The sequence below is a fragment of the Nematostella vectensis genome, chromosome 1 (genome assembly GCF_932526225.1).
Source record: "Nematostella vectensis chromosome 1, jaNemVect1.1, whole genome shotgun sequence".
NCBI lineage: Eukaryota > Metazoa > Cnidaria > Anthozoa > Actiniaria > Edwardsiidae > Nematostella > Nematostella vectensis.
The window spans coordinates 1,725,811-1,750,699 of NC_064034.1; the positions used below are offsets into that span (position 1 = coordinate 1,725,811).

At 43.8% G+C, this 24,889-nt stretch overlaps 3 protein-coding genes across 5 annotated transcripts; 1 reads left to right on the forward strand and 2 right to left on the reverse strand.

Annotated features, from left to right (window-relative positions):
- Positions 1–3,835: 3,835 nt before the first annotated feature.
- LOC125561857 (transcription initiation factor IIB-like) lies at positions 3,836–4,762 on the reverse strand. Its single transcript, XM_048726530.1, has one exon. The coding sequence runs from the start codon at positions 4,760–4,762 to the stop codon at positions 3,836–3,838; it is 927 nt and encodes a 308-aa protein (XP_048582487.1).
- Positions 4,763–7,227: 2,465 nt separating this feature from the next.
- LOC5516361 (dynein light chain Tctex-type 5) lies at positions 7,228–11,124 on the forward strand. The gene is made up of 2 exons (XM_032386159.2): positions 7,228–7,721; positions 10,257–11,124. Exon 2 carries the CDS (start codon positions 10,288–10,290, stop codon positions 10,822–10,824), a length of 537 nt encoding a protein of 178 aa, XP_032242050.2. The 5' UTR covers positions 7,228–7,721; positions 10,257–10,287; the 3' UTR covers positions 10,825–11,124.
- LOC116620364 (transient receptor potential cation channel subfamily A member 1) lies at positions 11,120–24,553 on the reverse strand. Of its 3 annotated transcripts, XM_048732386.1 has the most exons (28): positions 24,481–24,553; positions 24,205–24,380; positions 23,526–23,633; positions 22,773–22,881; positions 22,153–22,250; positions 21,923–21,970; positions 21,075–21,260; positions 20,751–20,939; positions 19,626–19,712; positions 19,442–19,527; positions 19,163–19,324; positions 18,718–18,832; positions 18,023–18,192; positions 17,711–17,795; positions 17,586–17,642; positions 17,411–17,488; positions 17,253–17,323; positions 16,290–16,428; positions 16,017–16,058; positions 15,817–15,897; positions 15,483–15,649; positions 14,902–14,962; positions 14,649–14,717; positions 14,179–14,352; positions 13,822–13,890; positions 12,720–12,830; positions 12,412–12,536; positions 11,120–12,187 (listed from the first exon to the last, which is right to left on the reverse strand). In XM_048732386.1, exons 1-28 carry the CDS (start codon positions 24,524–24,526, stop codon positions 12,067–12,069), a joined length of 3,030 nt encoding a protein of 1,009 aa, XP_048588343.1. In that variant the 5' UTR covers positions 24,527–24,553; the 3' UTR covers positions 11,120–12,066. The 3 variants fall into 3 exon arrangements, with proteins under 3 accessions (XP_048588343.1, XP_048588357.1, XP_048588350.1); XM_048732400.1 differs by lacking the exons at positions 24,205–24,380; positions 24,481–24,553 and adding an exon at positions 23,975–24,022; XM_048732393.1 differs by lacking the exons at positions 22,773–22,881; positions 23,526–23,633; positions 24,205–24,380; positions 24,481–24,553 and adding an exon at positions 22,614–22,762.
- Between the last annotated feature and the right edge of the window lie 336 nt (positions 24,554–24,889).

A 24,889-nucleotide genomic window follows, 5' to 3' on the forward strand; every position in this document is an offset into this window, starting at 1 on the left:
TAGAGCGCGGTCTCTACCCGATACGTCTAATTTTAGAAATCACTTAAAGAATAAACTCTCCCCATAATAAAGCTATGGAAGAGTACAACTCAATCTACCCGAACGTACCCCGAGGGGTCAGCCCCTCGGGTGATAACTTCAGACTCCAAAAGACCCACGATGTTTTGGGAAGTTTGGAGCAAGAAGTTAAACATTACGAGAACGTGAGGAAAAAGTATAAACGAGGGCAGAGCGTGTTTTCAAAGTTAAGTGTGGTCTTAGGACTCTTATCCGTCATTCTTGGGTCTAGTGGTTTGGGGACTTCTCTGTCAGGTTTGGGCATCATCGTTGGAGTCCCGTTGGGTGCTTTGGCTGGTGTTTTCGGTCTCACCTCTGTAGGCTGTGCGGCGGTTTCTAAACGGCTGTCGCAAAAAGTCTCCAAGCACGACCAAACAGCGGCGATGGCAAAGGCAAAAGTAAATAGCATACGCGACCTGGTCTCTAAAGCTTTAAAAGACAACAAAATATCAGACGAAGAGTTCTCTTTAATCTTGAACGAGTTGGACAAGTTTGAGGCTCTAAAGCTCCAGATCCGTCAAAAGTCGGTAAGAGAGGACGAAAAAAACGTAAACATTACCAAGCTGAGGGAAACAGTAAGAGAAGAGATTTTGAAAGACCTGGCGAGTCGACCCGCTCGGTGAAATTTCTGTACGAGAGAACTCCCGTCGGATGGATCTATGAATTGAGATGCGTAAAGGACTGATTTAAAAACATCTTATATGTCATATAAGATGAAGTTTACAGAATTTGTGAAAAGGTACCCCTACTACTCACGCTTCAGGTTCTCTGCCGACGAGCACGGCAATGCGCAATTCGTTTTCAATGGGGACGAATACGATCCATTCGACAAGAATGGGAATCTAGTCAAAACGTTATATCACTTCCCTGGTAATAGCTGGAAACCCGAGAATATCCAGGATTTTCTAGTCGCCGACGACACACAAGCATACAAGGAAACGATCCAGCAACTGTTTGGGTTCCCAAAACAATACAGACTAGACGCGCGTGCAGAGTACAAGATATTGCCGTTGGACGAAAACCCTACGAGAAATAATTACGTCTCTTTTGATGTTTTTATAACACCAAAGGTGAAGACACACTTTGTTTTTAGGGACATATTCACCGACAGCTTGCTAGTATTCAGAACAGCAAAGGAGGCTAGTAGGTGGCTCGACGCCCCGAACCTCAGTTATTGGAGTCAAGCCTTAAATTTTGCTATGTTTTGCGCGACTGCTGGATGTGGTGTGACGCGTGACATGATTGACGACTCTCAAGTGGGGTCATTCTACAGATTTCACATCATTTTCACTATCAGACGAATATTAAACGAGCTACAATGCCCTCTTCCAAAAGATAGGCTCTTTAGTTGGAATAAAAACTTTTACAGCGAAGCAGCTTACCAAAAACTAAGAACAGAATTCCGAACTGGTGACGATTTCCGGTTCCTCGGACCGATAAATCATGGGTTAGGGAACGTTTATAATTATGATTATCACGGCTTGTCATCTTCTAACGACAAATATAAGCCTTATGGCACCATTGATCAATTACACGACGAATGGGACGCTGCCAAAAGCGACCACGAACACATGAATCACTTTGAGATCGAGTACCTGAAAGACCTTAGAACTGGGTTTCAGTATGAGTGGTTCTTTCCGGAAAAATCAATGGGGTTAACCAAAGCTGGGTTGTCTAGGATAAACCAGAGCATCGAAGCCTTTGTTTACTGTATTCTAGGCGCGCAAGTTCAGACCCGGTCGTCAATCGTCGGTGATAGCGGTTCAGCTCAGGAAACGAAACAGGTCTTCACGAAACTCTTTGAAAGCGCGGTGGTGGAAAACAGTATATCGAAAAGTATACAACGGTATCAGTTTGCTTTACAACAGGCGAGACAAAAACTAGACCTGGCTTTCGCCCTCGGCTGTTGGTTAAGTCCATCGTATCTTGTGATAAATAACAACACTTCGATCGCTGGCTATAATAACAAGTTACAAAAAGCCACCACAGATATGAAACTGGGGTTGAATCCGATAAATAACGAGATAAAAACGACCCCAAAACATAATATGGGTCATTCAAAGATTGTGTTACCTCATACCGAGTCAGTCACGGCTCACAAACCGGAACCGGAGGCGAAAACTAACCCAAAGCCGGACGTGATTAAACCCACGAACACGCAGCACGAAAATAACCTTGTCACGATCACAGCCTTTACGGCTGGTTTAGCTTGGTATCTATTCCGGTAACATGCGGGATGCATGTGGACGGATGTGACGTACCGCAAGAAGACAATACCTGTCCACGTGTGCATACCAGACCACCCTGGCGACCGCGAACTCTCAATGTAAATAAAAAACCTATTTTCAGAATCGCTAGTTGTTAGGGTGATTAGGAATGTATGTGTTTTGTAACGTGAGACGCGTTACAAAACTGAGTGGGTCAATGTTAATTTCCGTTACACGTTCTGCAATGATGCTTTTGTCTATCGTGTTCGCATATTTGAGACCCTCCGCATAACTTACAAAAGGGTCTCTGTTTGCCGTGTTCACACATCCCTTTCCCCTTGCAGTCTTTACAGACATATCTTGCTCGTCTGTGCTCACAAATGCTACCGCCGTTACATTCTCTGCACCGCGTTTTTCTCCGGTTGTGGGGGCAGATTTGCGATCCGTGACAATCTTTGCAATAATATTTCACTCTGCCATGAAGACACTTATAATCCGTTGTTCGCTTTACGGGGGATACTTTCGGGTCTTTCACCGTTTGGTTCTCCATTTCTATCAAACCGGTCATGTCCTTAAATCACTTTTCAATCCAACACGCGACACCCGCCTTCTAGCCGACCGACGCCGACCTGTCGAAACACTCTCCCAACGTTTCCTTCTCTTGCTCATCCATGCACCAATCCCAAAACCTGTCAGGATGCCAAGCTACTGGCATTAGTTCGTCCTCCAGCTTTCTACGGAATCTCACCTTGTGTAGCTTCTCCGGGAGCTCCTCATGCACGAGACCCCACCTCCACGCCGCACGTAGCACCGCGACAATTTCGTGTAGACCCAAGAATCGCGCGTAACTCATATGTACAACGAGATCGGTCGCGCCCCACTCCAAGCAAAACCTCACAATCTCGAGGTTTCCAGATTCGGTGGCCGGTGTTATAGCACAGTCCGGATCAAACTCGCTGAAGTTTTCTCTCAGCAGCTTTAGAACCTCAACGTGCCCATTGTACGCCGCCTCGGCGGTGGCCCAACCGACATCGACATCGGCACCTAGATCTATCAACAACTCAACAACCCCCACCTGACCTTCCGCCGCCGCAGCACCCATGGCCTCAGTCATGGCCTCTCCTCCGTCGGCACAATACTCACCCATCACCTTCAAAACCTCTACGTGCCCGCCTTTCGCGGCCATGGACGCTGGATACACGAAGTCACAGGCGCCCGACTCACAACACATCTTAACGATCTCGGTGTGGCCGTTCATTGCGGCCCTGACCATCGGCTTTTCGAAATCCGTCGCACCCCAACTCTTACACAACCTCACGGTCTCGACGCACCCCTCCCACGCCGCGCGCTCCATAACGGCGTCAAAGTCTGCGGCTCCCCACCTCGCTAAGGTGGCGGCTTGATCCTCCACGGTGAGATTTGTAAGACTTCCAGCACTTTGCATATCCATTTTGTTATTACATCCACGTCTTTAAACCACTTTTTTCGAATTTTTTTAGACGTGTTAATTCACATCTACTCCGAACTGACAGTTTTCTGGAAATCCTGATTTCTCTGGAAATCAGGAAATATCATACCACACCAGGCGTACCCAGGACTGTGGCCACTTCTCTCGCTTTCCTACTGATGGTTAACTCGGAGACGCCCGTTCTCTCGGAGAATTTTTTAAGTGTAATATCGACCCCCTTTAGCCGTACCCAGTAATAGGTTAAAGCGACCGCAAAGGATTGTGGGCGAGCGCGATTCAACTCAGACGAGCGGTTCTCAGATCTGTAGTAGAGCTGGACCACCTCTCCCTTCTGTGCGGGGGACGCCGAGAATCTATCCATCACGTCGCGAATGTGGTCCACGACGGTGGGAGACGTTCCGTGTAGTAAGTAATCTTTAGGCATGTTAATACTGAAGATTTTTAGACCCTTAAGGCAACTCTTCCTGCTCAATCCAAAAGTCTCCATTAAGGTTTTCGGTGTCTGACACTTACCGGACATCTTGTAGGCGTAGTAGATACACGCAAAGACGATCGCCTTCCGTGGGTCGCCGCGAAAAATCTGGCCTTTCGTCACCTGAGTGTATATCTCGTTAGCTTTGGCTACAATTACCCCACTAAAACCCATGTTCTCCACATCCTTGTCAATATTTCTATCCTCAGACCTACGTACCTGGACCCGACTTGGATTCGAAGACCGTTTGCCGTCGGAATGTCCGTAAAAACCCCACTCCCTTTCGTGTGCGATCACGCGCTGCATCTGTTCCCCGCACTCTAAGCAACTAGTGACCCCGTCTTCTGTGACTAGGTCGTCATGATTGCAAAGGGTGTTACTACTATCCTCGTCTCCCAAGGAGGCTCTACTAGTCTCGTATTCGGTGAGGGCTCGGTCAAACAGTGCAAATTCCGGCATGAGGGTGGGGACGTTAATCTCAGGCACCGGTCCGCCGGGGATATTGTATGGTGGTGGTGACCGATCTTCAACCGTACGTTCAACTGTTCGTTCCTCCATTTTATTAAACTGTTCATGTCTTTAAACCACTTTTCAAAGGCTTTCTAGATGTGAAGCTGAGAGGCTAGCCCCTCGAGCTCCATCTAGGTGTGATGTGTGTGGTTGCCAAGACTTCCGAAGGGGTCCGCGTGGGGGCGGTGCGGTCTAAAGTCTCCACACCACATTCGTGGACTAGTATCTTACCCATCTTTTTTCGTCATACCGTGGCATGGAGACTAACATCGCTAGAACACCAAGGACAATTGTCGCCGCTCCGGCCACAAACCCAACGGGGTCGAAGCTTCCGTATTCTGAGTCTTCATAGTAATCAGCGTTACAACAGCAGTGTTCAGGCCCCGCATCCGCAGTGTCACTCACATTCACCTCCAGCACCGAACAACCGCCGGCGGTAGCCGCATCGTTTTTGATCTTCACCTCCGTCTTTAATGTCATTTTATCTAGGGCCTCATACGTCTTTAGACCAGAATAGCCCCTTGAGCTCCCCCTAGGTGCGACACGTGACAAAGTGATTGACAGGTTTTTGACAAAATGATTGACAGGTGGGCGTGGCCGTCACGTGACAAAGTGATTGACAGGTTTTTGACAAAATGATTGACAGGTTCTTGACAAAGTGATTGACAGGTTTTTTACAAAGTGATTGACAGGTGGGCGTGGTCGTCACATGACAAAGTGATTGACAGGTTTTTTACAAAGTGATTGACAGGTGGGCGTGGTCGTCACGTGACAAAGTGATTGACAGGTGGGCTTGGCTATCACGTGACAAAGTGATTGACAGGTGGGCTTGGCTATCACGTGACAAAGTGATTGACAGGTGGGCTTGGCTATCACGTGACAAAGTGATTGACAGGTGGGCTTGGCTATCACGTGACAAAGTGATTGACAGGTGGGCTTGGCTATCACGTGACAAAGTGATTGACAGGTGGGCTTGGCTATCACGTGACAAAGTGATTGACAGGTGGGCTTGACCGTCACGTGACAAAGTGATTGACAGGTGGGCTTGGTCGTGCAAGAGATCTCTGGCAAACTCGCGCATGCGCAGGTCGTGAGGCTTGGCGGAGGTGCGTGGAGACTTTTGCGCCATTTTTGGAATGAAATTTGGGGAGATCAAAAAGTTGCGCCAGCTGCGCCAAAACCCTACTACTCATGCATGCGTGACCGTAACGGTAAAAGTTTGGTCACGCATTACTAAATATCAAACTTCTTTGTTGTTGTTTTTCATTAAAAACACAGCGGTCTATTCGCAAGGAAAATTCTAAAAAATAATCAACGAATAAAGTCTTGTATGTTATTGACGATAGGCCCGTACCCTACATTTTTTTGGAGGGGGGGGGGGGGGGGAGGGGGAGGTTGCGAAATCCGAAAAAGTGTACCTAATTTTTTCCGGGGGGGGGGGGGGGGGGCGGGGGAACTATCAGAATACCATTGTAGTAGTATCTCCACGGTTTTTTTTTTTTATCGGATTTTGCTGCTAATGGTGATCTAGATTTTTTTTTTATCTAATTTGCTAATGTTTAGTTTTTTCTACAAATAGCACGTCTATTGCAAACCGAAAGTGGACTTTCGGGCGTTGTGTGTGTGTGTGTGAAGGGGGGAGGGGGGGGGGGCTGATTACTTGCTTGAATAAACCGATGATGGATGCTTTGTGTCTCGCTATTGAGGGGGAGCGTAAAATGGCGGCGTGATTGGCCTTCTTGAAGATATGATCATCATGCGGACCCATCATATACTGTAGATATAAACGGGCTTTTTTTTCATTGGGAGACGCGGAATAAAAAAGAAACCTTTGCAGCGCGTATATTGTACCTATGACAGAGACATGCGTCTATTTCTTCTAGCCTAGTGCTTAGAGCCTAAATTGCTTTTAATTCCCTTAAGTGAAATCATTGGGATTTGTAAATAAACTTTAAGTTTAGCGATGCGCAAGGCCTTCGGCAGATTCAAACAACGAAACGCACATACCGTGCGTTGCGTGGCCAGGGTTTGTTAGGACACTTAGAAAAGGAGGGGGGAGAGGGGGGTCCTTGTGCCTATAAACGACGCAAAATCAGGAGGCGTATCTTTGGTTTCCGCGGCTAGAAGTCAGTTAGTTCACGGGTCGCGAGGACACAGGATATCACAATCACCAGCTTGCTGTTTTCAGGGATAAGCAAATCTGGTTCCAACACGGGACACGGAAAACAACTTCTCCTCGCTGGTGTTCTAGCCTGCGAGCTAGCAAGCGTTTCTGTAGAGAGCGAGCTCTCTATTCCTGCTGAAACTCCACAGAAACGCTTGCTACGCAGGCTAGCCTGCGAGCCGGCTCTCGGGTTTATTCGATAGTGTTTTGTTTTCAAATATTGGGAATTCTGTGGATCGTACAACGCGCAATTCGGGTAACGCGCGCCACAGAATTCCCAATATTTGAAGAAAAAAAACATTTCCTAATAAACCCGAATGAGAGCCGGCTCGCAGGCTACGCTGTTCTTGTTCTACGAGGTTTTGGGTCTGGGGCTAAACGGGGTTTACAGTAATATTACGCAAACAAGGCTTTATTGTTTAGCCTTAGATTTAATCATGATACTGGTTCCCCTTCAGACAACTTTATCTTATGTCACGGGTAAAAGCTAAAAAAACAAACTACTATGACAATATAATTTTGCGCCAAATGCAACAATAACATTCGTTATGTTTATAATCAAATCACGCCCCCTCAACTCTGCCAACTGAAGGTTAATTCGGTTACTTATTTGCGCTGAACCAGTGTTAGGACACTAGAAATGGCCTTCTGCTGTCTGAAAAGAAACATGACTGAATTAGTTCTGCATATTACTTGATTTTGTAATCTTTCCTGCTAGAAGGGCTCATTTTCGAAAGATAAAGACTTCTGAGGCATTTGCTCGCTGTATTCAAAGGTGTATTTGGACCAAGCTTCTGCATGTAAATTCCAGCACTTGGTGACAATCGGAGATAACCGCGAATTGTGAGTACCCTATATTATGATACCATCGCCAAAATTAGTTTTCTTTCGTGGTAGGCTCTTTGAGACTAAATGATTTGGGGGTATGCGCGGATCTTATTCGTTGCGCATGGTTCATGAAAACCCGTATTTGGGTATTTAGTAGAACTAAGGGGGAGGGGGAGGGGGTACACAGAGTGTTCCAACCTCCACCCCCTTACGAGTTCAAAAAACTAAAACTTCTAAGGGTAATAAGGATTAAACATAATGCATAAAAATATATCGTATTAGTGGACAGTGTACTCGAGCAGATTAAGTTAAATAAAATATTTGTTTAGGGTTTCAAAGTTTCCGAAATTTATCAGTGGAATATGCCTCCTACATGGCAAGTTAAAGAAATTAGGGATAAACGATTCTCTGTCCATTTTTGCATTCAAATTCATTTGACGGTGCATTTTCTTTAGTTGATTTTATAACAAGAAAAATTGAATATATGTCTGCTTTCAATTTTTCGCAAATAAGCACCTCAAACAAAACTTTCTTATTGATTATTTATGGTTGAAATCTTGTCCCTGTCCCGTTCCTGGACGCTAGATCCCCAACTCAAGGACCCTCGAGTTGCCTTTGGCGAGCACAGCGTTTTTTATGCGAGACCGGGCATTTTTCGATGTTGAATAAATCGAGCAGCGAGCACATCGAAAAATACAATGCGAGCACATCGAAAAATACAATGCGAGCACGGCGGAAAAAAATCGCTAGCATGCGAGCATTAGCCGAAAACTGCGAGCACATCGAAATTTCGGGGGACCATTCGGGGGCCCTAACTCAACTTCCGTCTTTCCGTAAAATAAGGGAAGCAATTTTCCACCGGCAGGAAGTCAGCGGTTAATGTATATGTTCGGAACCGATCGGTCGACTCGTCGTCGGAAATCCTGACTGATAAAGGTAATTTCAAGATGGCGCTGAAATCGCGAGGACTCTACAAGACTAGTTTTACAACAAAATTACGCTCTTCATTTTCTCTGCATTTTAGTAGTAAAATCGATGACAACACTCATTTCCAACGGGGATGGGGGGGGGGGGGGATTGGCCGAGGGGAGCGGCAAGTAACTCCGGGGGGGAGGAGGGGGGGTGAATAACACATTGTCTCTCTCTTTATCGGACGGGGATCATCGTCGTATCTTTTAGGGTGTAAATTTGGAGCCTTGGGTATCATTTAGAGGGGTGAAATCGAGAATGCCCAGATTTTTTACCTCGGTATCTTTTAGGGTGCTATTATAGCAATCGCTCATCTAACTTGTAGCTCATGAAAGAACGTTAACACGTGTCAATCGGTGTTTTTAGATCACTAACCAGCGAAAACATCACACAACCCACGGGACGATAATTGATAGCGAGCTTAACAATGATCTGTTTGTTTTGTCTGAGGTATCTTTTAGGGGGAAAATTCATACCTAACCACGCCCGTATACGTATAATATCGGAGGTCCCCCCTCTCCCCACCCACCCCGGGACAGGCATGTTCTGTCAAGCCGTGCGCACTTCACGGCATTCTGTTACAGGTTGTAACAAAGAAATACTCGCGAGGATTAGCTGCTTATATAAAATTTAATAATAAATATACACGAACACTATAAATGGAATACTGCTTCCAAAATAGAATAAAAAATAAAAGGAACTTTAACATCATAAAAACGCCAATTTTTGTGCCGCGTGGTAGTTCGGGAATTTTTCGCAATGGTTATATGACCCAACTATTATTGTAAGGAGAGATGACCATGGAAATTACAGCTAAAAGTAAAAGCTCCTCCCAATATAAACAGGTCCGACAGTGCTGAATAACATATGCGCATGCGCGTGCTCTGGCCAAAACAAGCACAATCGCAGTGTTGAACCGTTCGAGAAAAGGTACGAAAGGCTGACTTCAGTCGCTGATTTGACTAACTGTACAGCACTAAATCCATACTTTACAAAAGATGACAGATTTGTGTAATAATGAGGGAGTCATAAAAAACATTATAGCCTTAGGTTTGGTCTAGTTTTCTTAGCATTCGCCAAAATGTGACAGTTCGCCGGTAAAAAGCCGCCATTTCAAAACAAAAAGGCTGGTTTAACCGCGCGGTACTGGAACTAGTCTTGCGTTTTTCAGCACTGGCAACGGGTTCTTAAATGCTCGAGTCGTTTACGTAATAAATAGCGATGACAATACCCAAATTATAATGTTGCATTCTATTTTTATACCGGACGTTTTGTAATGCCTAATACACCGGAAGTCAATGTATCACACCGCTGAAAGCCGGGGGGTCAGTCGGGATTTCCGACAACGTACCGGTGATCGGTTCCGTAAAGCCGCTGACTTCCCGCAGACTCACCCTTCCTCTACGCCGGTGGAAAATTGCGTCCCTTAAAATAAGGGGTTGGCTTTTATCAGTAGAGCATTGTGGGAATGAAATGACGTCACCTCTCTGCTATGACAAAAAAACGGAAACTGTAAGTTTGACAAAAGTATAATTTGACGTCCCCTTTTTTCAATATTCTTGTCCCCTTCCTGTGTTGAAGGGATCATTCAAGAGAACAGTTGTGGTTGACAATGTCAAACGAAGACAAGATGCCTAGTTCAGGTGGTGATGAGGGTTTTTCTGCACCTCAACTGAAGGGTTGCAGAAGAGGCAGTCTCTTTGAAGTTGGATTTCCAGTGATGAGGGACCGTGGTTCAAACATGGTTTATGTTCCGAGCATTATTCCAAGCCACATTGGACACCATCAAAAAGTCCGCTATGAAAACACCTACAAATTAGAACCAGACAAGCGATTCAACGTCCAAGAAGTGAAAGAAATCATGGAAGAAACATTGGAGGAGTCGCTCAAAGATGAGAAATACGACGCCATCAAATGCCGAGCTATGAGCAGGTCATTATCTCAGACGATATGCGAAAGAGTAAAGCTCCTTGGATTCAAACAGTTCAAGATTGTTTGCACTGTTACTATTGGAGAAATGAATAACCAGGGCATACGTGTCGCCAGCAGGTTCCTGTGGAATGAAAAGCATGATAATTGGGTTGATAGTGTTTTTCGAAGTAATGAACTTTTCGCTGTTGCTGTTGTTTATGCTGTTTACCAGGAATGAGTACTTAAAGCAAAAACTGTTGAAAAAGTGAAGGCTTCAAAGGACAAAACTTATGTACGTACATCTTACAGATTAATTGCCTGCAGTTTAAGTCCATGTGATTGCATTTCAAGCATCATTTTTGTGGGGAAAAAGCTAAATTGGAAAAATTGGCAAGTTGCACCCTTGTATTGTATGTAAGTATATATACATTTATCATTCTTCTTTTAATAGTTTTTGTATTATCTATAGACAAGATCTTATTTTTTATGTAGATATTATATTTGGAAACAAAACAATAACAGTCAGATAACAGTTCGAGCAGCACCACTTATTATTTACTATAAATCTTTATTTTTACTCCCTGTTTCTCTCCATATATAAATTGACAATGCCTTGAATAGCTGTTAATTTCTCAGCTGTAGACAAAAGCTCCTATTCCCTCCCCGTTTCCCTCCAAATAGAAATTGACAATGACTATAATTGCTGTTAATTTCTCAGCTGTAGACAAAAGCTCCTATTCCCTCCCCGTTTCCCTCCAAATAGAAATTGACAATGACTATAATTGCTGTTAATTTCTCAGCTGTAGACAAAAGCTCCTATTCCCTCCCTGTTTCCCTCCAAATAGAAGTTGACAATGACTATAATTGCTGTTAATTTCTCAGCTGTAGACAAAAGCTCCTATTCCCCTCCCCATTTCCCTCCAAATAGAAGTTGGAAAGAGTTCAATAGCTGTTAATGTCTGCAGTTGTAGACAAAATCTCCTATATGACCCTAAATCAGGTCTGATTAAAAAAGCTCAAATCCTTTACAATTTTTTTTCACAATGCGTATGGATAATGCGAAATTACCTCACAGGTAACAGAACAGGAATTTATATGAAATAACAACAATCATGTTATAACTGTGGATGCTGTTTGTATGGTGTTTATTCAAGGTAATTCAGGTACAATACTATCATTATGATTATTATTAACAGCCCAGACTTCACGACACTTTCTCTTTCCTCTAACGCCATCATTTCTATCGCTTACAGCACTGTTTATCTTTTGATGCCTTATAAGTCAACTGTTTTATGTATTGATACTGAATAGTGGCCTCTAGCAACAAAAGATTGCCCTAATTCTAGGAGGTCAGATTTTATTGATACCTATAACTGTACATCCCCTCAGCCAAACCTGGGTATGTGTCTCCCTTTCTCAGCACTAAAGTTCTTATCAATTCACCCCTTATTGCTAGGCAGAGTAGTACTCTATGAAAATTCTAGCTCAGCAGAAAAAAGCTGCGTTTCTTTTTTGTTTCTTGTTCCTCTTCCTCATCTCCACCACTCAACTTATGCAGCATCTGTGATTGAATCTGGAGCAGCTCATATATTTGGTTGATCCTAAAACAGATATTGTAAAAACATCAGATTGTGATAGTAGATAGTATTGCAAAACAATAAAAAGTTTCAAGACTTTTGGTAAAACAATAAAAAGTTTCAAGACAAGTATGGCTCTGACAGGTCAGATGCAAGTGGTGATCAGGCTTTTTACTAAGGGTCACCACAGGTTTTTACTAAGGGTCACCACACCTGTGTTATATATTATACATTGTTGCATTTCAGACCTTGTTTCCTGGTTTTCCAGCTTGGTAGCAATGTTGTCTCGTTCATTATTTTCTTTTTCCTGTAGTCTTTCTTCCTCTTCCTGGTCTTGGTTTGGATGCTCAAAGCCAAATATGGCATTGTAGACCTATGTGCAAGGATAAAAAGATTTTAAAAAATGATAATAAGATGCTTGAGATGCTTACCAAAATGATTCTTTATGAAATACAGGAACCTTTTTCACAGATAGATAACTGTACATATTTTTACATTAGATCTAGTCGGGAATCACTAGTTTAGTACGTAAGGTATTGAATTGTATTAAACCTACCTTGCGTCTTAGTGAAACTGGTTTGTTGGGGTATTCCACAACCTTGTCAAAATTGAACCCCCGCCTTATCCTCCTTGGAATTGCATCTTCAGTATCGAGCAGCATCTCGATCTAGATAAACCGAAATAAAACATTTTCTCATTTGCTAATTATAAAAGAACCATGTCAGGGGTGAAAGACATGAACATATTTTATGAAATTTAGGGTAAAAGAATCTGCCATGAATTTGCTAGAAAGGAACGGTTCAACATCTTTAAAGTCCACATAACCTTTCAGAGTTGATGGACTTTGTCAATTCTTCATATTTTCATCTTCCAAATGGTATGTGGTTCGTATGGATTCTATAAAACACGCGTTCGCGTGAATGACTCAAATCTGTAATATTGAGGTATTTTGGTCAACTTCGGAAAAAAGGCCGTGAACTGAAAGGCCCGGGTCCAGTTATTTGTGACGTAGAACGAGATGTCAACCAAATTACATGAGAAAACATATGCGCGCCCTAAACCGGTTCCCGTCTTCATTTCTTCTTAGTTATTGCTGAAGAATGTTGTGTGGTTACAACTTTTACCCTCATCTTTTTATCTCAACCTGGTATTGAAATGATTATTTAACTTCAGCAAACAAATCTGCAAAATTGAGCAGATATTTTTTATGCTTCGAATTGTTTTTGCATTGTGCGCGCGCGCTGCATTCGCAATCAAGAATGACGACATTCTCACGAGCGCGCGCTGTTTTTGAAACCTACAACAAAACGATATTTTCTTTTTTCGCATACAATTTTCGATTTTAAACTTTTCTTCGCTTCATTGTGGGTAGCATTGCAATAGAAAACACTTCGTCATTATCGGATTTAAGGAAAATACGTTGTTTCAGATTTTCCCGCCAAAACTTGGAATTATTTACTCGATTCAATCTCCTTTCGTGCGGCCAGGAAAATTTTCAAAGATCTGTAGAAAATTCAAATTTCAATCAAATTTAATTCCCTTTTCAGAATTTGAAAGTTTATCTATGCTTTGTTTTGGCTAGATTGATATAAGTGAAAGGTTTTAAGAACTTTAACGACACTTACATGTTTTTGTTCAAGATTAAAATAGAATAGCACCTGCATGACGTATCTGTCGATTACTGCATTCTTCTGGATACTGTCAATGTCACCAACAGCCAAACCGACCTAATGAGTACCAAGCACATAGCGTTTGATTTTAAGATCACAACTCAAACCTTTGATGAATGGAAATAAAAAAAAACAGTATAGGCATTGCTTTGCCCCCAATAGTTTACTTAGTGTCTCTGGATCCCCCCTCAGCCCCCCACTACCCTGAATAATCGAGGAATAATCGAGGTCTTGGGCCAAAATGCTAACGAAGCAATCGATTGCTGAAATCAGTAATGATGGTATAGATGCAATCGATTGAATAAAATTTTGATCAAATTCTTATTTGTGATTCAAATTACGTACCAACATGTTCATGAGAATAATTGGCATCCCCAGAGCAAAGAATATGAAGAGAATGTTGATGAATGTTGCATAGTGCAGTTTGTTCCACGGCATGAATGTGTCGCCATAGTTTATCTCACCAAGTGTCATCACGAATGTTGTCATCAAGGACGTCTCCAGTCTATCAAAGCTTTCCTGAGAACAACAAAGCGTGCTGGAATGGACCGTTCCCCCTATAGTGACTCCGAGCGCGAAAGCGAGGCGTTGACGGATCTGTGTTCGTATACAAACGTCTTGCAAATATTTGGAAGTGTTCAACTTCAAGCTTTATTGTCAAACGAGAAAAAAGTAAAAAAAAAAAAAATGGCAAGACCGCTGTGAACAAACTCAATCTTCCAACTTCGCTTTCACGTTCGTGTTCACATGACCCTTATCTTTACATGTTTACCAAATATAACGTAAAGGTATGTGAATCCCTTGAATCAACTTACCACGTTCTCAAGCAGAATGTAGAAGGTGACACCAAACGCCATGACAAAAAGGAAGAAGAGCATCAAGACCTGGTAACAAAAGAACATACAAATTCTGGAGGCCTATAGGAGTAGATTGATTCACCAGGTTTTATTAACTAGGCTCGTGACGATTTCCAGCATGTTACTGTGAGCCCGCGATCCGTTCTCCAGTAGGGCCGATGAGGCCAAGTGACGGCTGCAAATAGAGCCTATTACGTAAGGTGCTATTTACCTTTGCAAGTGTCACGAATATAGACGCCAGCATAATGACGTATTGCCCATAGAATGAAAGCCTATATATAGGAAATGAAATGTTATGGTAAGGCGAGTCTGTACAATCTTTGTATAGCAAATGAGGATAAAGACAACCTCGCAATTGTCGTATCACGTTGTGGGAAAAGCAAAACAACCTAGTCCCGTTCTTACAGGGTTTCCTGTCTTACCGGATAAGAACGCCTGGGACTAGACTGCTTGACGTGCCACGCACACGGGCAATTTTTACTTAATAATTCTAGTCGTTCTTGACAAGTTTCCGTGTGATGTACCGATAATGCATTTGGACAGCGTCTACACGACAAACTTTGTGCACTTGACAAGTAAAACTTGTCAAGTGAATAAAGCAAACACGCCAGCTTTTGAACAATCGAACTTGGCAAGTAAAGACTCGTCAATTTTCCCCGTCTACACGAGCAACTTATCCTTGTCAGGTAAAAATTGCCCGTGTAAACATCCCTAAACAGGAGTTAGCCTATCGCAAGCCGTTGAACAAAGATTAAAAATCTCATCGGTAGCCAGGAGAATTACGTGTCTTACTTTCTGAAGTAGAGAATAAGATTTAACCAGCTAAAGAAGAGCGATACTGCACCAAACTGCAACTGTACACCCCACTTGCAGTGACATGGCGGAAAGACGAACAGGAAGGTGAAGATGTACGCCGTCCACTCCATATAGTTCGGCATGTAAAAGAAGTATTGTAACCGCTGAGGAAAAATGAGGGTGTTTTCTTTTGTATGAATAACATTGTCTTGAGCTGTTTGGGTCAGTGGCATCCCTGCCTTTAAAGCCAGGGCTTGACCAGATCTTTAGATATTAATTTTATGAAAGGCATATAAAATACACCAAGGAAATAATTTGTGGTGCTGCTCACATTGTTGTACATCTGCATGAACTCCCGAAGACACATGAAGGCTGTCATCAGCATCACGCTGAAGTGCATCACCTGGATGACCTACAGGGAAAAACAAGCAGAATGACGATCAGTATGCTATCACTACGGCCATCACTCAGTATCAGTGACATTTTTACCCCACCATAAGATATGATACTCAATGACATACAAAAGCTCACCGTATCCTTGCTGTCACACGGCACAGTCTTTCCCGAGTATTCCTAAGGGACATAAGACATGGCACGATATTAGATATCGTTGCACATAATACCACTAAATATTTTCGTAGTCGTACGCAGAAAAGTGTACTAGCATGAATTATTGTATAGCGTATGTAGCACGTCACTTCCTATTTGATTGATATTTGAAGTCCGCATGGACTCGGTTTGTGTAAGCCTTCGGCATGTTGTGTGAATAAAAATGGAAGAAGTTTAACTGGGGTTTGTACTTACAGATTTAGAAATGGAGGAATTGAAGTTGCAGATCGTGTTTTCGTTTTGTTTCGAGTGGACTGCGAGAACCGTTAATGGCATCAGGTACATGAGATAAATAAACAGATTGAGCCAAAGTGACAGCCAACCAAACGTCTGCCTGTTGACGAGGAAAGAAGTCATCAGGTCATGAAATATTAGGGATTGTGAAGAAGACTCGAAAAGAATGCGTTATAAAACAGAACATTTTATCCGTCAATATATCTTCTATGACTATGGTTGTTATTATCCTATCTCCTATAGCCACGCTTTTGATCATTGAATATCTTGTTACTATGATGGTTGATTTTAAGCTGGTGGTACGCCAACATTACATACATCGTGAAACAATTCAACTCAATACCAGGAAAGACTTGTTGTGGCTTACCATTTGAGGTTCATTAGCTTGAATAGCACGTGATGCATTAGAAAAGACTTGTTATGGCTTACCATTGAGGTTCATTAGCTTGAATGGCACGTGGTGCATTAGATAAGACTTGTTATGGCTTACCATTTGAGGTTCATTAGCTTGAATGGCACGTGGTGCATTAGATAAGACTTGTTATGGCTTACCATTTGAGGTTCATTAGCTTGAATAGCACGTGATGCATTAGAAAAGACTTGTTATGGCTTACCATTTGAGGTTCATTAGCTTGAATAGCACGTGGTGCATTAGATAAGACTTGTTGTGGCTTACCATTTGAGGTTCATTAGCTTGAATGGCACGTGGTGCATTAGATAAGACTTGTTATGGCTTACCATTTGAGGTTCATTAGCTTGAATAGCACGTGGTGCATTAGATAAGACTTGTTGTGGCTTACCATTTGAGGTTCATTAGCTTGAATAGCACGTGGTGCATTAGATAAGACTTGTTGTGGCTTACCATTTGAGGTTCATTAGCTTGAATGGCACGTGGTGCATTAGATAAGACTTGTTATGGCTTACCATTTGAGGTTCATTAGCTTGAATGGCACGTGGTGCATCAGGCACTTGTCTCTGCGGTAACTGGTCATAGCCTAAAAGAGCAACTAGTTCTTCAGGAATCTTACGACCAAAGTATCTGTTACATGTTTCTTCACGGCTTGATGTAAAAGCTTCCTTACCCTGAGCACTCTCAAAGGATCATGTTTTCTTGCTGTCTTGGTAATCTTTCCTTGAAGGAAGGCAAAGTCGTAGGTAACCTGAGAAAACCAATGTCATTTTTTAGTTCCATCTCTTAATTGCTCTACAAAAAATGTAAATGTAGATATTATTATTATAAGGGCATATGTATTGTACCTTGTAGTTTTGTTTAAGAGGATCTCCTTCCTTCAAAACGCAGCGGTCTAACAATTTCTAGAAGAGTAGCAGAGTATCAGGAGATGTGCTTATTTGGTGGTACAAGAGTTATATGAAGTGTCTACCTCTGCGACTTCGGGCATCTTGATCAAAAGCACTTTCATTTGGCCAAGTCCACCAGGCGATGATGTATTCATCAATTCCCTCCATCTAAAAAAAAAAAGACATGTAAGTGAATCCACGTACCGGCGTTTTCGTCTTCACCATCACTACATCTTTCTCAATACCAGCATTAACACCATCATCATCGCCAGACTTCTTCAATCATCATGGGCCTTTAGAAGACTCTCGACTCTAAAAACCTAGTAAAGGTCATCTTCGAGTACAATTTTAGATGGATTTTGAATCGTATTGAATCTTAAGAATAGAGAGCGGACCTGTCGTTTTCAGCCATGGCCATAGCAACCTCTGTCTTCTCCTTCTTAATAGCGATGTCCAGCGCGTTCTGATTGAAGTTGTTCATAAGGATGTCTTGCTGTGGGATGGACAGCAGGTGTTTGACGATATCCACGTGGCCATGCATGGAGGCAAGATTAAGCGCGATATTCTGAAAGTACAAAACAGGAAAAACTGGTGCTTTTCAACAACTAAGCACCTCTTACATATCTTGCTATACATTCATACATGGCAGTATAAGAGGAATATACAGAAGTCCAGCTTATCCAGTCTTATGATACTTTTGTCATGCGACTAATATCTAAATTCATCATTTCTATGGTTTGAAAACAATTACCATTTCCGACTTTGAGTTTAGAGGAAATGCCGCGGTGCACTTCGGGGGACAGGGAAATTCATAAGATTCAGAGATGGTTAAAAAGGGAAGCTAAAAGAACGTGCGAGCTTACGAGATGTAGACAGTCGCAAGGAGCAAGAGCCATGGGAGTAAGCGTGAGCGAAAGGCTCGAGTAAACAAGATTCGCATCGAAACCGTCTACGTCGTAATCAAACCACCTGACGTTATTCTTCATGGCATCTTAGTGGACAAGCCCTACCAGCCCTGTTACAAGGTACAGTATGAATAACAGAATGAGTGTAACGTCTTTGCCTGCGGGTTCTACTGCCCCTTACGTACCTGATCTTCGTCGACACTGTTCAAACAGTCTGGGTGCTTTATCAAAATGCACTCGACGCACCGTTTGGAGCCTGTAATGGCGGCCAAGTGTAACGGTGTTCGTTCGGTATGGTCCCTAAAAGTAAAATCCACTTATTCATGTTAGTCTTTTAACTGATGCTCGTACGTCCATTGATATGTGTTCGTTTTAGTGTTCAGTTTATAGGAAATAGGCAAAACACCTAGGCGCTTATTGCCTCGGCCGACCTTGAGCGGTATTACTGTCAGAACAATGAGCGGTATTACTGTCAAAATGAACTGTTATGGATATTTAGCTAGTGGTGGTGGGAGGGGGATACTCATTGTTAACAAAAGTGCTGGGGGGGGGGCTGTTATAATAAGAGGCAGGTTTAGGCTTACTTGTCACTGATGGCGTGCATACCGGCTCTGCAAGACATTTCTATACCTGTCTATGGTGGCGCCGCGGTCCAGGAGTAGCTCTACCACCTTGTCGTGTCCTTCGCCAGCAGCAAAGTGCAGTGGCGTCTTGCCGTGGTTGTTTTTCAAGTTGATCATACGTACATTGCGTCCCACTAGTAGATCATCTACTATCTCAAGCCAACCGAACCTGTCAAAGAACAACAACGGTCCTGGCAACAGCAACAACGATAACAAAATACACATATGCTAATATCACCAGCGAGACTCATAAAGTAAGACCACAAAAGCCATAATAATTACATACTTGCAGGCGACATGTAATGGGGTGTCTAGAGAGTCCGCTGTTATTCCGGCTGCCGCCTTGTTTTTGGTCATAAACAGATGAATATTCTGGAAAAGAATCAAGTAGAAGTCTTGTACGGTAGCTCTCAGCGTATCATCATGGTACAATAGTTCAAATGATCCTGTTGATTGTCAGTCTTGGTTACCTGTAAGTAACCACCCCTCGCCGCACGGTGGATTGGGGCGTATCCATCTCTGTCCTTCTCTGGGATAAGATACGCCGCCCCTGAACCCTACAACCGTAAACAAATCGCACAGAGTAAAAAATGATCAAACTCTCATTGCCGGGGTTTCGCGCGCATTCTATTTCTTTCCTTCCTAACTCCTCCTTCCTAATCCCCTAAAAAGGCGACTTGCACCAAGAAATTACATAAATTTTTGGTATCAAATGCAAGCCAAAAAATATTTCAATAAAAATTAGCACATTCGGACAAAGAAACATTCTGGTGTTTTGTAAGCGGCTGAATAAGTTACTTTTTCTGTTAATCCGCCGTTAAACGCTGGAGCATGCGCGAGTTTGCCACAACAAAAATCACGCGATTTGTGATGTCGTCGCCTTCCCATGGTGCCATCGGAAGGTTACATACGTTAAGCACTGATTTCGTCGCCTTCCCATGGTCCCATCGGAAGGTTACATACGTTAAGGACTGATTTCGTCGCCTTCCCATGGTCCCATCGAAAGGTTACATATGTTAAGCACTGATTTCGTCGCCTTCCCATGGTCCCATCGGAACGTTACATACGTTAAGCACTGATTTCGTCGCCTTCCCATGGTCCCATCGGAAGGTTACATACGTTAAGCACTGATTTCGTCGCCTTCCCATGGTCCCATCGGAAGGTTACATACGTTAAGGACTGATTTCGTCGCCTTCCCATGGTCCCACCGAAAGGTTACATACGTTAAGCACTGATTTCGTCGCCTTCCCATGGTACCATCGGAAGGTTACATACGTTAAGCACTGATTTCGTCGCCTTCCCATGGTGCCATCGGAAGGTTACATACGTTAAGCACTGATTTCGTCGCCTTCCCATGGTACCATCGGAAGGTTACATACGTTAAGCACTGATTTCGTCGCCTTCCCATGGTCCCATCGGAAGGTTACATACGTTAAGCAGTCTTTCCATGGTCCCATCGGAAGGTTACATACGTTAAGCAGTCTTTCCATGGTCCCATCGGAAGGTTACATACGCTAAGCAGTCTTCCCATGGTCCCATCGGAAGGTCACATACGTTAAGCAGTCTTCCCATTGTCCCATCGGAAGGTCACATACGTTTAGCAGCGCCTCAGTCGTTCTCATGTGCCCTACGGCCGCGTGGAGCACCGACTCCATGGCGACGTTCTTAGAAGTCACGTTCGCACCGCGTGACATGAGGAGCTTCACGGTCTCAGTAGCGCCGTTAGATGCCGCCATGAATAGAGGAGTGCAATGGGTCTTGTCAGGTAGGTCCACTTGGGCACCCTGTGGCGAAAATACCATTCAATGCTATGACAATGCGTTTGGTACACTAATGTATACTTGGACTCGCTAGGTCACGGGTTGGATGGAACTATCCATTATTGTAATCAAAAGCACGGGCGGTGCATTGCGTTTCACCTGATCAAGTAAAAACTCCACGATATTCGTCTGATTGTTGGCTGCAGCTCGGTGTAGCGGCGACATGCCATCTCTGTCTATGAGTGTAATACGACAGATAACAGGGTCCTTTTCAACCATCAGTTTCACCATCTCTACTGACCCCTGGGCACACGCCAAGTGAAATGCTGAAGGGCTGTGCTTATCCTGAAACAGGCAAAGCACCTAAGATTGCAATATTGACCAAGGTTTTGAACATACCCTTAGCTGCGTGAAGAAGGCCAAGGATGGAGAAGGACGGTGCACAAGGAGCGACACAGGGTCAGCTGTGAGGAGGTATGAGTCAAAGCAGCTGACAGGACAGAGCGGAGATGGGTTAATGAGACCCTGTGTGCCACGAGGCGCGAGAAGGATTGATAACAGATATGTGTAGTCCAAGAAAATATGTTTATGATTGTGTAGTTCCAGAAAATATCCCCCCACCCACCCCATGGAGTGGGTCGGTGATATGAACCCCCACCCCTCTGGAAAGTCAAACCCCCTGGTAGTAAATTCAGTAAACTGTTAAGGAAAAAGGCCATTTTACCCCCTCCCCTCTGGAAAATCGTGGACGTTAGACCCCACCCCCGGAATTTCAAATTCCCTCCATGGGGGTATGGATATTTTCTGCAACTACACATTCAGCGCTTATCTGCCTTGATGTTTGTAAGGTAAATGTCAAAATGCTGCCACTGTTAGAATCTTGTACTGCCTTGACCACGTGGTCACATGGTCTGCATATGGGCAAGTTTTGTAGGTCGGTAAATATCATACTTTACATTAGCCAAATAAGCCAATAAGAAAGAATAGATTTTTCTTTGTATTTCTACCTTCGGTTCTCTCACTCTTGCTCCGTGATTTAGACACAATGCCACGATCTGAAAATAAGACATCAATCTTCTTAACATCTATAATCATCGTGATATGACCATCAAGTACTCAAGCAACCTATTTGGTCTACTTTTTTTTGGCCTCTTAACGTTTGCACCACCGACTATTTACAGGGGCAAGGAGAGAAGGACCGTGGCTCGCGAAGATGGTTTGCAATGCACATGCTTACTTCGGTTACGCCGCTTTCCACCGCCATATGAAGCAACGTACTCCCATCTATATCTGCTTGGTAAAGCAGGCTGTCTAGATTTTCCATCTTCGCCTTAGCTGAAATTACATCAAATCATTCGCATTGAAAAACTAAATATACAAAGGAGGTCTGCTGGTAGGGGGTGAGCTTATTATCAGGTGGCGTCGATTCTGATAAAAGAGAGAAAAAGGAAAGTGTATAGCTGCCCCTGTTTCTATCCCTATCTATATGCACATTTACCTTCAACCCAATTTTCATTAAGACAATAACCAATATTTCGTATTCCTACAGACCATATTGATGCTGTAAAAGAGTATCCCTTACCATGTTTGTGCTCTTACCAATACTAAAGATATACTCCGCTGTGCTTAGAGTATCCCTTACCATGTTTGTGCTCTTACCAATACTAAAGATATCCCTTACCATGTTTTTGCTCTTACCAATACTAAAGATATACTCCGCTGTGCTTAGAGTATCCCTTACCATGTTTGTGCTCTTACCAATACTAAAGATATCCCTTACCATGTTTGTGCTCTTACCAATACTAAAGATATACTCCGCTGTGCTTAGAGTATCCCTTGCCATGTTTGTGCTCTTACCAATACTAAAGATATACTCCGCTGTGTTCTTGGCACCTTTCTCCACCGCGTGACCCAGCGGTGTCATTTTGTCTTCGTCCTTCAGGTCGATTCGTGCCTCGTGCTCTATCTACAGAGAGATGATGGCAATCATAAGACATCAACGTGTTCATAGAATCATCATATTGTCTTCAGCATTATTTTTATTATAAGCCCAAGTTGACACTAGGTCCTTTGTGCAACGACGACGGCGACGGCACTAAAAACGACGAGCACCCTCATAAATTGTTCAAAACGTCGACGACATCCGGGGGGGGGGGGGGGGGGGGAAGAGACACCCTGTCCATGATACATTTCACACCGCCGCCCGTCGAGATGGCGCGCAGATGATCTTAAGGTGGTAAGTCATGAAGGTGGTAAATCCGACACATTCGCGTTTTTCGCTGCTTGGTCTGATTATTAAGCGCAATTTTATTGGTAGGGTGTCAATCCACCCTAGTTGACGTCGGTTACGGCAAATCTAGAACTTTATCTCCTTACATAAGGATTTGACTAGACAATCAACAGGCAAGCTGTGGAATAACTAGGGAGTCGTTGTGAGCGTGTAGGCGTGAATCAGGGAAATAAAAAAAGACGAGGTTTATATGGTATGTTTTACGCCTCTGTGGGAAAAAATAGTTTCGCTAACGCTCAAAGCGTTAGCTCTTCGTCGAAGCAAAATAAGATTCATTACAGGTCAGGTAATAAAACTTCAAATCAAGCATATATTCTCACCAGCAACTTGCAGATCTTGAGCTTATCCATTCCGCATGCGATGTGTAGAGGTGTACAAAGACCTCGCCCTTTCGCATTCACGTTGCACTTCTCATTTGACACCAGCGTCTACAAAACACATATGATTTGATTGACGTGGTCAGCGTAAAACTTTGTTAAGAATAGTTGTCGACGGGATGATGGCGTATGGAAGTTTTTATCTTGCTTGCTTAGTTTGTTTCACAATATACCCCTCTCCCCCCCCGTCCTAACCGCCGCGTGCAATGGTGTGTCACCACGATTGTCTTGCCCATACCTCTCTCACCCAAGTATCCCCACCCTTCCCTCTTCAGTACCTTGACTATCGCCTTGTCACCAGTCCTAACCGCCACGTGTAAGGGCGTGTCACCACGATTGTTTTGCTCATACCCCCCCTCACCCAAGTATCCCCACCCTTCCCTCTTCAGTACCTTGACTATCGCCTTGTCACCAGTCCTAACCGCCGCGTGTAAGGGCGTGTCACCACGATTGTTTTGCCCATACTTCCCCCCCTCACCCAAGTATTCCCACCCTTCCCTCTTTTGTACCCTGACTATCGCCTCGTCACCAGTCCTAACCGCCGCTTGAAAGGGAGTGTCACCACGATTATCTTGCCCAGTCCCCCCTCACCCAAGTATTCTTACCCTTCCCTCTTTAGTACCTTGACTATCGCCTCGTCACCAGTCCTAACCGCCGCGTGTAAGGGTGTGTCACCTCTCTGGTCTTGTTTCGTAAGCTCCGCTCCGCGACTCAGTAAAAACTCAACGAACTCTATGCGTTTGCCTGTCGTTGCGTGGTGTAGCGGGGTCTTGCCGTACTCGTCGGCACAGTTGATGTCTACAATAGAGTATGGGCCGTTAAAACTTTCCGGATAAATAACTGTAAACGTAGAAGGTTTAACGGTATTTGCAAATAAAAAACGAGTGCATTTTCCCACCGACTCCCTTGTCTAGTAATTTGATGGCTGTCTCCTTGTCCCCCATGTACGCAGCAGCGCAAAGCTGTTCTTGTTTAGTACCCTGGAGAAAGGATTGGCAAAAGAGACAAGGCTCAGTTTTCTAATATTGAGATTTCCAAAGCGCCCAAGATGCAAAGGTTCTCGAGGGGAGGTGCGGGGGGGGGAGGTTACCAGTAGTCCAGAAAAAACCATCAGTAAACCTGTTGTGCCTAGCGCCCCGATCTATTTTAGAAAGCCCGTAAGCTTCTGGCTTATGAATACGTAGCTCGCTTTACGATTGACGTTTCGGAGGCGGGGGGGGGGGGGGGGGGGGGGGGGTTGTTGGGGTGGGGTGGGTTATGGTCCAACGATTTCCCGAGAGGGGATGGGTCCACTATTAGGATTAACC